At 43.4% G+C, this 16,963-nt stretch overlaps 1 protein-coding gene across 1 annotated transcript in view; it reads left to right on the top strand.

Annotated features, from left to right (window-relative positions):
- The window catches only part of LOC148022768 (uncharacterized), a 61,687-nt gene that overhangs the window by 29,700 nt on the left and 15,024 nt on the right, over positions 1-16,963 (top strand). The window contains exon 5 of the mRNA XM_087695698.1: positions 10,980-11,097. Coding sequence (XP_087551824.1) covers positions 10,980-11,097 — 118 coding nt within the window. The remainder of the gene's footprint in view (positions 1-10,979; positions 11,098-16,963) is intronic.

The raw sequence follows: 16,963 nt of genomic DNA, 5'->3' as shown, positions 1-16,963 counted from the left end.
CCTTCTTGTGAGAGGGACAAGGCACAAGAGACCAAGTGCCATTTCTCTCAATAGCCTCTAACTTAGCTTCCATGGCCTTCCGCCAATGATCAGATTGCAAAGCCTCCTTTACTGAAGTGGGCTCTCGATCTTGCATAACACGGGTCAGCAAACAATAGTTGGAGCAAACAAGCTCCGAAGAATGTGCCTGGTTCCTCTGTGACCTCCGCGGTCCATCTTGTGGTTCCCACTCCTGAGGGACCCCCTCGATCCCTGAATCTCGGAGTGTGTCACGGGCCCAACGAGGAGGAGGATGAACCTCTCCCCGTCGCTCTCCATTTGCTGAAGACTTAGGAACATCCACTGGCAGAATCTCCTCGAGGGTGGCCGGTGGAAGTGAACACTTGGAATCAGAAGAAGAATCTCCATCAAAAGACTTTGGCTCCAAAGGAACTCTCTCAGGAGTCCATCTCTCCCCTGGATCTCCAAGAACGGGGTGATCCTCACCCCCCTTTGTGGCCGGAACTTCCACGCGAACCGCACATCACGGCTTGTGTAGACATCCCGCTTAACGGGATTAAGCAGATGATAACCTTGGGACTGGGAGCTATAGCCAACAAAAACTTGTCGTTGGGAAGCCGCCTCGAACTTGTCACACTGTGTCTTCGGGATGTGTACATAAGCGTCACACCCAAAGATCTTGAAATAAGAGACATCAGACTTAGTCCCAAAGTAAACCTCAAAAGGTGTCATCCTGTCAACGGCCGAACTGGAAGATCGATTGAGGATGTGAACTGCGGTAGCCATTGCCTCAGCCCATAGAAACTGAGGTGTCTGTCGGTGCTCCATCATGGTGCACGCCATCTCGATCACACTTCAGTTCTTCCGCTCCAAAATGCCATTCTCTTGGGGAGTATTGGTGTTAGCAAACTCTTGGTGAATGCCCCTATCTGCACAAAAACGAGCAAACTCATTAGACATAAATTCATCTCCCTTGTCTAAACGCAAGGTCTTCAGTCACCGGCCAGAACGGTTCTCTTCAAAGAGAAGCCAATCCTTGAAGTGAGAGAAAGCCTTCGACTTCAAAGTCAAGAAATAGGCCCAAGTCATCCTGTTGTAGGCATCTATGATTAACATGAAGTACAAGCTCCCCTTTAGGGACTCGGTTCTCATCGGGCCACAAAGATCCGTAGATACAAGCTCCATGGGTGAAGTAGACCGCCTAGAAGCTTTGTTGGGAATCACATCCCGATGCAGTTTCCCACGAATGCAAGAGACACATGGCTGATGGCTCACCACTATGTCCGGCAATCCTCAGACAAATGACCCTCGCGATGCCTTCCGAAGGTACTCGTAGTTCATTTGTAGACGCCATTCTCCTCATACCCTACAGAGAGAACCTTCCTCGATCCACGATCAAGGACTCGAACAGTATCACTGTCAAACTCCACCAAGAGGCCAAGAGCACAAATCTTATGGACCGAAAGTAAATGATATCCCAAACCTGGCACATGCAACACCTCAGAAGTGTGGGCACCACCACGTCCATCTGGAATAAGCTGCATCTTACCCCGCACAACAATAGACATAGAAGAGCTATCTCCAATGAGAATTTGCCCACGCGAAGGTCGCAAATGGGCAAGAGAGTTTGGACTCATCCCTCACCGAGGGCTTGTTAATCTCCTCCATCACCAGTTCCGCCAAATCATAAGACTCCAAAATGGCCAACAACATCACCCGCTAGATGCGGTAATTGTCACCATCAAGCTTTTGATTCGATGGAAGAGCCGGTAGGACAGGCACCTTCCTGTCCATGATCGCCGGGAACTCCAAATCAGTCTTTGTAGACATGTTAACCTGCAATACTTGCACAAACGCAAAATCAGCCCCCTCTGACTTTGAAAAGGCAGCCTTCTAGGGTTGGTTCCTCCGCTGCCCAAACCTTCTTCACTCGTCGGAGGCGATGAGAAGGTAAAATCTACAATGGAAGGCCTCAAACGCAGCCTTCCTTCCCTTCGAACAGCAATAACCTGTAGCAAATTCACCGATTAGACTTCTTTCCCGCACGCCCACGCTCGCTTCAGCCTTGATCTGATGCGTAGCCCTCCCGCTCGCCCTCGAATCCTGGAAATGCAGCCTTGTGTCGCGCTGAAATCTCCTCTTCATATAGGTTCAGCCCTTAGTCAGTCCATCTTCACCGCTTTGATACCATGTCAGAGTGTAGCGATGCGGAAGCGTAGGACATAGACTGAGAGAGAGTGAACACAGAGAGAAGAGAGAGAGAGAAAAGGAGACAGTGTAAACGCAGAAAATTTGCGGTGTAGTATGCTGTATAAGAGTGCAGAAATATACACGGGGGCAGAGGAAATATCTGCATGTGTCTCCGACTTGATGACCTCGATCTCCGTTAGCCCGAGCACAGTCTGTCTCAGCCAATAGATCTCAAGACCAAAATCTGAAATGAATGAATGACTGAGTGTGCCACCAACTGGCTATTTATAAAATACCATCACTAGGTCGGCTGCAGCCGACTGCAGTAAAAAACAATAAAAAACAGTCCGACTGCAGACAATGATGTGGCGTCTGTAACTGTGCTGACGTGGCATCCTACTGCTGACGTGTCCTCTGCCGTATGCTGTATATTGTTGTACTGTGCAAAAACCCTAACACAGCCTGTCCAGGGGATGACTTTACCTCTAATAGAGTACACTAAATCTAGCCTATTATGAATCAACCAAAGAAGCTTCCCTACTATAGACCAATAAACTCATCGAAGGGTTGTCCAAGAGTATCGTTAGATAAGTGGATAGTAGGATTAAGAGGCATGGCCACAGGCCGTGTTTGATCAGTGCTATATTGTTCCACCCAATTGAACAACTTACTTTTTCTATGATACAAAAATATGACCCTCGGAGCAAGCAACTTCCATCCCCAGAAAATAAGACAATTGACCAAGGTTGGTCATCTCGAATGTTGAACTAAGCTGGGCTTTAATTTCTGCTAGGCCACTTGGCAACCGATGAGCACCTTTTGTCTGATGCTCTATCCTCTATGGGGTGAATACTAGAAAGTTGGGCTCCCTTGGTTATGTTACCATTGCCTTTGTAGTGTTGGTAGATCACTTAGTAGCCAACATGTCCCTTATTGCTCGATGACCTAACTGCTTTGGGGTGGGATGCCTTGGGGAAAAGAAAAGAAAAAGGGCTTGGGCTTGTTTTTACAGTCCCTCTTTGGTTGCGGTTTTGGGCTTGAGAGGGGGTGTTGAGATAAAAAATCATTAGTCTTTATTAAGCAAGCCCAAAACTCAATAAATTTATTGAACTCAAACCTTTTATTGAAATGAAACATGGTCCTAGAGAGTTTTAGTGTCCCACATGCAAATCCTAATTTGGGAAGTCCCAAACTTTCTAGAAATAGACAAGCTAACCTTTGACTCAATCAATCTTCTTTTTGTAGTTTCTGGGCGTTGAAGCTTCGGTGTCCACACCTTGTTCGGGGAGGATATCTTAGCCAAAGCTGCCCATCATCATCTCCTACTATTTGTGCTTGTCTACTAGGCCTCCTTCACAGTCAGCTCCCTTAAATTGCTATCGCTTGCTGTCAACCTCTCTCGAAACCTTGCATTTATTTCTAGCAGCCACTTTTCACACATGGAAGTTTCCCTGGCCGGAGGTGATGCCATCCCTTGGTGACCATCTAGAAGCTTGCCTTTGCTGTTGTGGGTTGCCGCTCTGCACATAACAACTAATGCCTTGCTCTAGTCTTCTTCATAAATCTGCATTTTGCTGTTGGGACCCTCTGCCAAGCTACCATGCCATCATCGACTACTGCGTTTGTAGATTCCCTCTCTCTTTTGACTAGTTGTCTGATTGATCCTGCCACACTTGAGCTATGTTTGCTATTGCTAGGCACCTAGGAAGGCTGCCTTGTTGTATTACAGGGTCCATCAGAGTATTGCACACTCCTCAGCTCATACTCTTTGCCTTGGTCCTTGAGAGAGAGTTCAGAAGTTGGTATTCCTTCACTACATAGTGTGTTTGCTGCATGAGCATTGTATTCTATTCGAATTCATTCGGTTTCTTATTCACTATATTTATTGTCTCAAAGTTACCCTAACCATAACTGTGTTCAATTATCAGTTTATGCTTTGTCGTATGATTTTGTTTGAGTTTTTGTGTTAGGGTTGTTCTCCACACCCTCTTGTCTTGTATGTGGGCATTGAGGAGTTCATGTGTGATACCCCTCCCTCCTATCCCTCTTTTGCTTAGTTTCGAGAGCCCATTGGAGCCATAGATATCTTCTTTGGCACCACTGGTGGCATTTTCTTTGTCATTAGACAATTGGGAGGTCATGATCCATGAGTTTTTAGATTCCCTATCTCTCTCAGAGGGGGCTTATCTTTCTTTACCTTTTGAGGCGGATCCCATTCCTCCAACTTCAGAGGGGTTGCCTACTCGTCACGTACTCCTTTGGTCACCCTATTGAAAACACCCTTTACCTTTGGTTGACATCGCGATGCCATCTTACCTATTGATACCCAAGCTCTACAAGTTCTACACAATTCAGGGCCTTGGATGTTTCAGCCATGACTTGGTGGCTAGCCCTTCATATTCCTTCGAGCATGGATACACGGATCTTGTGGATTCTTTCTTGAGGTTGAGTTTTGGGCACTCTCGGCTCATCCTGTCTATTGTATACGTGAGACTTCCTAATGTTGGTTGGGGACCAATAAAATGACCTAAAGGCCCACTAGGTAATGCCATGGTGGCAAACTGTGGAACCAATTGATCCACACTCGATAATGGTTAGGTGACACTCCCAAGCCTTGAAAACCTTGAAGTATATGGAAGGGAGGACGAACCTCCATCATAGGTACACCACCCGATTGAGGAAAGGGCAAGGTCTTAAAGGTTGTGCCTAAGGGTGAAGGGCCACCCAATGTGGTGTGTAATGACATGTGAGATGCACTTAATGGAGATGGAAAGGAAGGTGGAGCAGAAGTAGAGGGTGGGATAGGTTGAAGATTAAATGGATTGGTTGATGCAGTTGTTGGAAATAATTTTGGTTCCTTTTATCCATTAAATGCATTGAATGAAAATGAAGACGGTTCACCTTCTTTAAAATGACCTTGAGAAGGAAAAATTGAAGGAAAAGAAGGGGGAGAGTTACAAGTGTTTAAATTAATCTTTTGTACTCATCACCTTTCTTTGAGTTCAAGAACAAAAGTCTATCTTCTTCAAGACTTATGAACCAATAGGGTGATCGCATAGTCCCTTCTTTATGAGAATACCTATATCTTGTTGAAAAGACGAAGTAGATTTAAAGGATCGAGAAGTGTAATGCTGCATATCTGAGATAGGAGTGAATGAAGGTGGAGATGTAAATGGCATAGATGAAAGAGGTAGAGATAGAGATGAAAGTGGTAAAGAAATGAAGGGTTTATACTCCACACTAGTTCCCACGTTAGGATGGCCAATCCTTTGTGGATCTTTGTGTAAAATCATTAGGCCAGTGCACTGAATCTAAAGGGGAAAACTCAAATTTACCTTCAATTTGTTGTTGAGCCTGATACATGAGGATGAGGTCGTACTTGGATCTTGAGATCTAGTAGGGTCTTTGGACTTCATGGTAGTCCGATGTCTCTCCATCCATGGTGGATGTTGGAGGAGCAAGCTGTGCGGCCCACCCCCACTCGTATCTTGATGGATTTGACTTGGGAGAATGAAGTGGTGATATTGTGTTCGAAGTCATCTTGCCTTCTTGTTGTTCCTACTTTTTGCCAAGGGCTTTCAAATCAAAGGTCTAGGTCTCTTTAGAGAGATCCTAGCTTTGATACCATGAAAAAATACCCTAATGCACAAGCACAAATATAATTGTATGACAAAGCACAAATTGAACAGAACATAGTTAGGGTTAGGGCAACTTAGAGACAATGAATGTAGTGAAGAGTTTGAGATGAATGAATCTGAATAATACAAAGCTCATGAAGCAAACACACCATGCAGTGAAGGAATACTATACCCTGAACACTCGTGTCTCGAGGACCAAGGCAAAAGGTTATGAGCTGGAGAGTACGTCATACTCCAGCGGATCTCAAAACGCAACAAGACAGCCTCCGAAGATGTCTGGTAGCAATAGATGTCGGATCTATGATAGATGGAGCAACAAGAAAAGCTAATGGTAATTTAGCTCAATAGAAAGGGCCTTGGATCTCGTAGTATGTTATGCATTGGCAAACATAATACTCCTCTAACATTGGCTTTAGCTGACATATTTGGCATATGCACTCTTTTGGTGGTATGGATCTGTGTTTACCAGCCTCAATCTCTAACTGGTGTGAAGAGGTACGTAGTCGGCCAATAGCACATCTAATCCCATGTGAGAGGTTGTCCATGTATCTCGGGCAGACAATAAATCCATCATCTATAGTATAGAGAAGATGCTCTTTGTAGAAATCCATCTTTGTTCCTAGCTGTTGTATTGGTGCCAACCCTGCCCTTTTGATGTCTAGCTAGGCAGGATCCATTTTGATAATTATGCCAATCTCTGAGCAGCTCAAGGTAAGCGATAGTGCATCAAAGGAGTATTGGACGGGGGGGGGGGGATATCTTGTCCATGCTAAAGCCATGTAACTCAAACTAAGTTGACATTTGTTCATACCAACATGAAGTGTCACCCTCCTTGGCAAGTTGTCAAGAGGACTCCAGTCAAATGTGTATATCTCTATATGGGTAGATCCCCTTATCAAAAGATGACGTACCAGCGAGACAATAGGGTTTGTGGGGAGGAACACGGAGTAAACTCGACAAACATGGAGAAGAGAAGAGGAGAGAAGAAACTCTGATGAATGGAATGATGAAGTTCTGAATCATGGAGTGAATGTGATACAAGGGAACAAGGGTGCCGTAGCACAAGGAAGATGATGAAGACAACCACGAACCACGAACCGCAATGTCCTCTCGAAGGGATGTGAGGGTAGTGGAGAGGTTGAATAGAAAAGGTGATGGACTGAATGAATTAGCCGTAAGGAATGAACGAGAGAGTGGCCTATAAATAGGCACATTCAGTCTAGGATGGTGCCCTTTTCTGGGGATGCAAACCCTAAACACAAAACGCAAAAGTGTGGGTAAAGGGTGAAGGATTTCTCAACACCCCCTCTCAGGCCCAAAAAGGGGAACAAGAGGAGTGAGATGGAGATGGAATGCTACATGCTGAAGAATGCTCACACAGCAGGTGCCACTTGGACAATGTCCCTCGTGGGAAATGTTCACTTGCCCAAGCACCCTAGTACAAGATGATGAAATCATGCAATGCATAGGAGGAAGAAGATGGAGAATATCCCTAAGATCCAAGATTTCCACTTGAAAGGTAACTTGTAGTAAAGAACAGTAGACAGAGTGAATTGGAGAACCCAAAACTCAACCTCAGGAGAGAAGCCACGAGCTTCGTGCATCCATGCTAGAAGGAATACGAAGGCCTCGTCACCAAGTCACGGCTTAATCTCCAAGGCCTCGAGCTAGGCAGATTCTCGTGATGCTAGGTATGGGTAGAAGAGATGACTGCTCGAAGACAGCCACCCCCAAGAAACTAGATGATGGGTGAAGAACTTCATGTGGAGTAGGTGCCCTCTCTAAAGCGGGAGGTAAAGGAGCCCCCTCTGAAGGTGAAGAAAAAGTAGGAGAAGTAGCCCTCTCATAGAGTGAAACGAGATCCTTCCTCGCTAAATTCCCCTCTAAGGTAGATAGGGAATCCAAAAACTCATGGATCACGGACTCTGTATCATTTGATGACAAAGAAAGTGCTGTCCAGTATGCGGAAGAAGGTATTTGGGGTGGTGCAGAACTCCTAGAGGTGGCCTCTCGAACCTGAGTAGGTGAGGGTGAAAGGTGGGGCTCAGACTGAGCAATGAGTGGGCAACAGTCGCTACTTCTCAATGGAGTGGACCTGGAAGCTGAAGAACACGAAGGAGTCGATCAGCCATTGTCTCTCGAAGGAGCGGACTGACGAGGAGATGGTATCAAACAATTGCTGTCTCTCAATGGAGTGGATTGTAGAACCGCCAGCTGTGATAGCCATTGTACCCAAAAATAGGTGGGAGAAGACTGCCGTTGGCATTGCAACGATCTCTAGGAGGTCGTAGTGCCAATTGATCCTCCATGTGCTCAAAAGAAATTGGTGTGCATCGGATGCGTCTTATTGCCTTGAGCATAGTACTCTGATAGCCAATGCAAAACGATCTCTGTGGCCCAAAAAGGAGAGGTGGCACAAGGAGTGCCTGGTGGAAGACGCATATACTCCGGGGGGGTGGGGAGTAAAGGTTGAAGTCGGCAAGCATCAATGGTGTGTTCGGTAATGCCACAATAGGAGTACTCAGTAGTCTGGTCATCTGTTGGTAAATAAAGAAGCCATGGATACCAGTGTGCCTTGTTGAAGAAGAAAGAGGTCAGTCACCATGAACCACAAACCGCAATGTCCGCCTCAAGGGGTGTGAGGGCAGTGTGAAGCACGAACCGCAATGTCCGCCTCAAGGGATGGGAGGGTAGTGGAAGGGCTGGAAGTAAGCTGCCAGTGGGAGGAGGATGCGACTGACAATAAGAGGTTGCAATTAGTAGAAAAACGCAGGTGAGGAGAGAGAAAGACTAAAAGCGTAGGCTGCAAGGGAGAGAGAGACTAAAAACGCAGGAAAAAATAGCAGCAGCAGTCAATATACTGAAATCAGCTCTGAACACTGTGTGATAGGTTGGAAACAGGTGCCAAACTGTTGTAGACAGCAATGACCAGCTTGGACCGCGATGTCCTCTGCATCCGGGGTGTGGGAAGCAAGCTGAAATACTTGAAATCTGCAAAAACGAGATTGTTTTCTGAATGGAGAGTGGTCAGTAACAGTCGCTTTGCTGTAAACAGCTGCAAACTACGGGTGGAAGGCTGGAAAGAGGCGCCAGACTGTAGATGACAGCAAGGGACGGCTGAGACTGCAATGTCCTCCGCGAAAGGGGTGTGGGCAGCAAGCTGAAAACACTTGAAACCTGCAAATACGAGATTTGATGCAGTGGAAGAAGAAGAGAAGTGGATGCTGAATCCACCACCGGTCTTTACCTTCACTGGAGTGGAGGATCTTTGCCGCTGTTTGAGTAGATCTAGCTTTGATACCATGTCAAAAGATGACGTACCAGCGAGACAATAGGGTTTGCGGGGAGGAACACGGAGTGAACTCGGCAAACATGGAGAAGAGAAGAGAAGAGAAGAAACTCTGATGAATGGAATGATGAAGTTCTGAATCATGAAGTGAATGTGATACAATGGAACAAGGGTGCCGTAGCACAAGGAAGATGATGAAGACAGCCATGAACCACGAACCGCAATGTCCTCCTGAAGGGGTGTGAGGGTAGTGGAGAGGCTGGAGAGAAGAGGTGACGGACTGAATGAATCACTCGTAAGGAATGAATGAGAGAGTGGCCTATAAATAGGCACAGTCAGTGTAGGATGGCGCCCCTTTTTGGGGCTGCAAACCCTAAGCGCAATGCAGAAATGCAAAAATGCAAACTGCAGGTGAAGGGTTTCTCAACACCCCTAGGCTGTATACACATGTGATTGATTGGATGGTGTGGCCGGGAGCTCAACTTTGATGATCTCATGTGGTACCAAAGCCTTACATTCGATCATCCTAGAAGTCATGGATACAAGTGGCCTCTCCATTGACCTCCATCCATCATTGTGTGACCTGATCAGTTGTGGTGATCAAGATTGGGGCCCCATACTTATACTCCGTAGAGTAATGTGGAGGTGACTAGTGTATCAAAGAGCCACATCTTAGTGCAAGATTCCTGAAGCTGTACGTGATATATATATATATATATATATATATATATATATATATATATATATATATATATATATCATGCAACCACATATGAAGGTTGTTTTCCACTTTCTAAGCTATAGGGGTTGTTGGCACATATGGATTAATACAATTAATTAGAGAGAGAGAGAGAGAGAGAGAGAGAGAGAGAGAGAGAGAGAGAGAGAGATGGCAATTGCCTCTGGGTCGTTGCCATGATTGGTGTAACCTTTTTCGTGCATTAGTACGGGGATTTCCCACACATTGGCCTAGGACCCTCGTGTCTCTTGTAATCATGTAATCATGTAATCTTGTACCTTTTTTTCGTAATTAATACAATTACCTTTTACGAAAAAAAAATAGAGAGAGAGAGAATGGCAATATAAAGCTTCCCTTGAAACTTTGGGGCCAAACTTTTAAAAGGCTTGCCAACATAAAAAAAGTGGGTGGCCAATCAAACTTAAGTCTTAAAGGTTCTAGGGCCAAACTTTGATCAAGACCAAACTTGCACTAAAATGAAAGCTTTGCATTTAACCCTCATACTACATTTCAAATACGATTGTCCTTCATGCCCAACTTGTCCAATGTTAAGAATTCATTGGGGGTTCCAAAAACTAAGATTTAATAGTGTTTGTACAAGTCATCATGACATATCGCAAGTGGCATTGGCATGTCCATGTCATGTGTTAGTTTTATAGTTTTTTTGTAGCTAAAACAAATGAAATTATTGGAGGTTTAATATTTCAAGTCTTACTTTGACAATGTGTCAACAATCACTATCCCCAAGGAAGTTGATGTAAATAATTGAAGCATAATGCTTTACTTGTGCCTCCCATCTTCCTCTTTTAAGCCCTGGTTGATTGATTGTAGGGTTAATTTCAAAGAATGCTTGATGAGATAAATCTTCATTCAATTGGCCTCTTGTCTACTTTTTTAGATGTTTTACAATAAGTTACATGGTAACACAATTTGGATGGGTGAGAATGGGTGGGGGTGTTTAGTTTGGACTTAATGAGACTAGTACGATATGCTATCAAGATAGTTTCAAGCTACACTTCAAGCTTTTAATTGATGACAGGTCACATGGTAGTTGAATTACTAAAACAAGTTTTTAATAATGTGTGTTTCTAGACAATGAAATCTGAAGAAACCATGATTGCAGGCCAGATCGATATGTTCCCCTTTTTGGGGAGTATATGTACAATCCTTCAAAATGGAGAGAAAGCATTCCATTTGTTCAACAGCTGCAAGCTTTTCAAGATGTCATAAAAGAGGGCAAGGTAAGAATCCAAAGCATGCATGTATTTGTGACTTCTAAAAAAGTTATGTCAGCACTACTTTAACAATGTGTACAATCATCCCCACCAACACCGCACCACCCTACCACACACCCCCCACCCCCCGTTGCGGATTCTCTCTCTCTCTCTCTCTCTCTCTCTCTCTCTCTCTCTCTCTCCACACACACACACAAACACACATTTCATGCAGTAAAAATGTGGCTAATTATATTACTCAGAAATTTTTTACAAAGAAGTACATGTCCTCAATAGTCTAGCTGGAGTAGCTTAAAATCACACAATCAATTGTACAAGCCTCTCAAGGCAGACTTGGGGGTACGGGGAAAGAAGCCATGGAGTGGGAATGTATCAGCACCTTGGGTTGCTTGGGTGCATTGTGAATAACATATTGTGGCCACCCTTAGGTGAATAAGAATTGCTCATAGAGCTCATGATAGGCTTGAGACTCACCTTGCACCTAGTCCCAATAACCACGACATGACGCGAGTGGATAATGGATGCTGAGCTTTGCCAAGATCACATATACTGAGGGGCTCTAGCCACTAAAATTCACTTGATAGCGTGCCTTCCATATGTGTCACCTTGTGAGGCTCCTAATGATCTCCCAAACCTCTGATTTTGACATTGTGGGCTGCAATACTTAGTGGATAGGCAATGCATCCAGGCCAACCATTGTAGGAACCTACCTCAATGATGAAGATTATGTCACACATCCGTGCCTTGTACAACAGGTGGCAGTCTTTGACTTACCGACTACCAGCAGAAGGGCCAAGGCTCCCTATGTAATATACCTTACATCCTTGGCTAGGTGTCACTTGACGGAGAATACAAAAAACTCCTCTCCACACCAGCTATGCTATCTTGTAGGACCAAAGACATATGTGCTTTGGCATTTCCAAGCGCTTTTGTGGGCAGTGCTTGCAAGCTTTCTCTTGTTGCATCTAAGAAGAAGCAAGATACAGGCTCTTCTGATGAGTCACCATTCTCCTCTAACTTTGGCTCTGATTCAAATCCTTCGACTGAGGCAAAGGCCAATTGCTAACATGATGATCATGTATAGTATTGGAGATGCATTGCTGATAGACATAGAGAGTTGCTATGACTACTTTTTGTTTTTAAGAGATGGTATGATTGACATCAACATTAAGTTTTCTTAGAGGCACCTTGTGGTTGCTTGATCACTCATTGCTTAGGTATCCATGGGTCATTCTGATGGTCATTGTTATATGCACTATGATGCATCATTATCATTGTATATTGTATTGTACTAGATCACCCATGATTTGAGAGAGGGTGTTAGTTGATTAGAGTCATAGACAATCCATGTGTGAGTTTGAGTTTGTACATGTGGCCATGAATTTCTGCTTTAGTGATGATTAGTGTGCACCTAATTTATTTGCCCTAGAATGTAGCTGGTTGGTCATTTTTTATTTGGTCAATTGCATATTTTAGGCCTTTTTCGACTGGCCGACTTTTCCTTGATTGTTGCTCGCTTATAGGCTTGGCTCTCTCCTCCTTTGTCATTCACTTGAACATACGTAGGTGAAGAGAGAGAAATACTAAAAACGCAGGTGAGGAGAGAGAAAGAAAAAATGCAAGCTAAAGGAAAGAGAAAGACTAAAAACGCAGGAAAAACCAGCAGTAACAATCAACATGCTAAAATCAGCTCCGAACAGTGTGTGATAGGCTGGAAATAGGCGCCAGACTATTGTAGACAGCAATGGTCACTTGGACCGCGATGTCCTCTGCGTCCGGTATCGCAGCGCATAGGGTTGAAGGCCACCACAGGGGTTTGGCAAGAAAATTGGACAAGATAGATAGAGACGTGTCTTCAAGAGATAAGTAGATTACAGTGAATGTTTAAAGGTTCAAGAGGTACTTCACGGTCAATCACGGGGGTTTAGGAGAGAAGATTGTATTGGGGTTCAAGAGCTTTGACTTCGGAGATGGTAGAGATAAGAGAAGAGTTGAAGGTTTCAAGCCAAGTCCTTGAAGATGTTAGCAGAGCTTCCAACTACATGTTCTTAGTAAAGATCACAAGAGTATTACTCGAATCAAGCTTGTTTTCTTGACTGTAAGAGCAATTGCAAATTATGAAATCAAGTAATGTATCACAATCAACTATGCATCCCATCATTCATACATGATGCCATAGCATGAATCAACTTTGCATGATTACATTCAATGTAGACTGTAAGGGACAAAAGCTTATGAGTCAATTACAAGGCTTGTAGGGCAAAGAGGCTTGCTTCAAGAGAGCTTCAAATAGAGATCCTTGACAAGATGCCTTCTGTAGAGCAAGAAATGAATTCAAAGAACACTGCTATAGCTAAATCTCTGAATATGGCTGAAGATTTCAGCCCAAATCAGCCCAAAAAAAACTTCCAAAATTCACCTCTGATGATAGCATAAACTTCCCCTAACACGGAGTGCATAGATTAACCAAATACAAGTGTTTATCACACCATAAGAAGCAATAGAGAAGAAAAGGGACCTGCTGTCCACAAAATCATTGTGTGGGCTGCCTATTTCAGCCCATATACATGGCATCTACCTTCCAAGAAGACACTTTGATGAGGTACAAAAGCAGTCCTATATTCAAGAACATGTAACAAGCAATAGGTAGCTTGCAATAAGCATGTAGAAGTAGGAGAGAAGAAGGAGATCCTGTTGCCCTTGTCAGCCCTGTTCTTGGCTACCTATTTCAGCCCCAAGCATGTACATAGAGCAAACAAGATGCTCTCTTGATACCCCTTCCGCAATGCTTATGCAATATCAACTTGCATCAAGCATATCAATGCAAGTAGGACCAATAAATGAACATGAATCTTCAAGAAGAGAAAGATAAGTGCTACTGCTCACAATCCTTTGTTTGGGCTGAAATGTTCAGAGCGAGAGAGAGATGAAATGACATGAGATGCTTTATTAACGTCTATAAGAGGCCAAAATGACATGTGAGACCAACAGTTACCAAACAAACAACCAAAGGTTTTGGTAAAAGATTTATGAATTTTGTTATGGTTTTGTTTGGCATTGCTAAGGCTAAAGTAGCTACTGATGGTACATTCACTAATTCGTGTACTCTCAGAAGGTACATTAGGCCAAGCTATCCTCTGGCCTAGTTTTATTAGCAATGTGTACTAATGCTTTGGGTTGGGTGGTACAAAATGAGCTGTGAACAAAGGTAAAATCAATAGGATTAAGCTACTTGATGATTCTCAACTGGTGTTGAGTTTATTTATTGATGACACTAACATATTGTGAAAAATGATGGGACATCAATTAGAAACGTTTGGAACTGCTTGAATACCTTATGTATGACCTTTGGCTCTAGGATAAATCATAACAAAACATGTATGAGGAGTCTAATCAAGCTTCCACCCCCTTTCTTGGTTGATCGATCAAGGCTACAAAATCACCACCACCACCACAACAACAACAGTCAATAACCCAAACCACCACCGCCAACAACAACCACGCAAAAAAAAAAAGTTCTTGTTTTTTGGTACGAATTTGTACGATACAGTACGGTACGAACCATATAGTACAAACTAGTTCGTACTACGTACGAGTGCAACTATGCATGAGGTTTACATCCAAGCTATATTATTGTCCAATAACATATATATCATGTCATATGAAGGAGACTTATGAAACTTAAGCTTTCCATGCCTAGGAAACACCTTGTAACTTACTCTTGTGTTTAGTCATCAAGAGCCTCATGAATGCAAATATTCAGCTTATTTGCATCCTGTACACAGAATCCCATGACACCGGGGTGTGGCCAGCAAGCTGAAATACCTGAAATTTGCAAAAATGAGATTGTTTTCTAAATGGAGAGTGATCAGCAACAGCTGCTTTGTTGTAAATAGTTGCAAACTGCAGGAAGGCTGGAAATAGGCATTAGACTGTAGATGACAGCAAGGGACAGCTGAGACTGTGATGTCCTCCGCAAAAGGGGTGTGGGCAGCAAGCTGAAAACACTTGAAACCTACAAAAACGAGATTTTGATGTAGTAAAAAAAGAAGACAAGTGGATGTCAAACCCGCCACCGGTCTTTGTCTTCACTAGAGTGGAGGATTTTTGCCACTGTTTGAGCAGATCCAGCTTTGATACCATGTCAAAAGACGACGTAGCAGCGAGACAGTAGGGTTTGCAGGGAGGAACACAGAGTAAACTCGGCAAACACTCTGAAGAGAGAGAAAAAAAAAACTGATGAATGGAATGATGAAGTTCTGAATCATGGAGTGAATGTGATACCAGGGAACAAGGGTGCCGTAGCAGAAGGAAGATGATGAAGACATCTACGAACCATGAACCACAATGTCCTCTTGAAGGTGTGAGGGTAGTGGAGAGGTTGGAGAGAAGAGATGATGGACTGAATGAATCAGTTGTAAAGAATGAGTGAGAGAGTGGCCTATAAATAGGCACAATCAGTCTAGGGTAGTGCCCCTTTTTGGGGCTGCAAACCCTAAACGCATAACGCAAAAACTCAAACTACGAGTGAAGGGTGAAGAGTTTCTCAACACCACATTAGACCTATTGTTGTGTTTTGCTATGGACTGTATTGACCTGATTTGCCACACCATCAAATCTTGTGTTTTGCAGCCGCTTGCATCTGTACAAACACATCTTTAGCATACCTGCGTTTTTCTGTTTTGCACATTCTGCTACTCGTCTGTCATTATTTGGCCATCACAGGCTCCATTTGCTATTGTGAGACACATTTGGAGGCTGCATGCTGCATCTCAAGATCCATTGGAGTACGATACTCTCTTTTGCTCATACTCTTTGCCCCAATCCTCAAGGCATAGCTTTCGAGAGTCATTTTTCACCTTGCATAGTGTATTTGTTGCATTGAGCATTGTACTTATTCATTCATTAATTAGTTTCATTATCTTCTATGTTCATTGTCTCTATGTTAACCCTAACCCTAACTATGTTTCTTTATCAATTTGTGCATTTGTTGTATGATTGTGTTTGTATTTTGTAGACAAGCATTTTTTCTACATGGTATTAGAGTGAGGTCAGGCCCTTGATTAGAAAGCTCTGTCTTTGGAAACATGAACTATAGAGGGAAGATGACATCAAACACTTCCACACCTACTTAGTACCCAAAGTAGTCTATGTTGCCAACTTCACAAGGTTTTGACACAGTCGTAGATCCTTTTGACTGTGTTGGAGACACACATCATTATCGTATCATATATGAGGAGTTGCAGTAGCAGCTGATCATGGCTCACAAAGCGAAGAAGAGTGAAGAGCTTAGAAGAATAACCTTTCGATAAAAGCTACTTGAAGAAAATATAATTGATTCTCTCTTGTTAGATGTTGCACATAAATCTAATGATGTTGTAGGGCTGTCTAGATCTCCATCAGGAATGGGCTCCCCTCTTGGAGAAAGAGATTGGAGTATGTTCCTTACTTTTAGAGTACTACTTTGGTGCAAGGCAGATAAGTTTTTACTTTTCTTTTTTTTCTTTTTTTACTTCATCACCTTTGTGGCATTTTGGTAAAGATCAAGATGAAGCTAAAGTGCCGTATGTTGATCATGGTAAAAGTTCCATTGAAGATCCATTTTTGTATGTTAATATATGAAGGGGCAACCATAAGAAAAAGATTGGGAACTCTTTTTCTTCCTTTTCTTCTCATAGTCAGAATGAGTATGGTGCATTTTGCATCATCCTCATCATCATTTACACCACACTTTCAAAACCCACCCATTCCACCTACTTCTTCCATTGCATCACCATTACCTTTCATCCCATTCACCTTTTCATTTTAGACATCGCCTATCATTGCACACACCACACTGGGGTTTTTTTTTTCAAACATAGACATATGCTTT

This window comes from Lygodium microphyllum, chromosome 16, assembly GCF_053477565.2.
Source record: "Lygodium microphyllum isolate KBCC chromosome 16, Lygodium_microphyllum_v1.1.10, whole genome shotgun sequence".
NCBI classification, from domain to species: domain Eukaryota; kingdom Viridiplantae; phylum Streptophyta; class Polypodiopsida; order Schizaeales; family Lygodiaceae; genus Lygodium; species Lygodium microphyllum.
The sequence above is the reverse complement of the archived record's forward strand: the minus strand, read 5'-3'. Positions and strand labels throughout refer to the sequence as shown.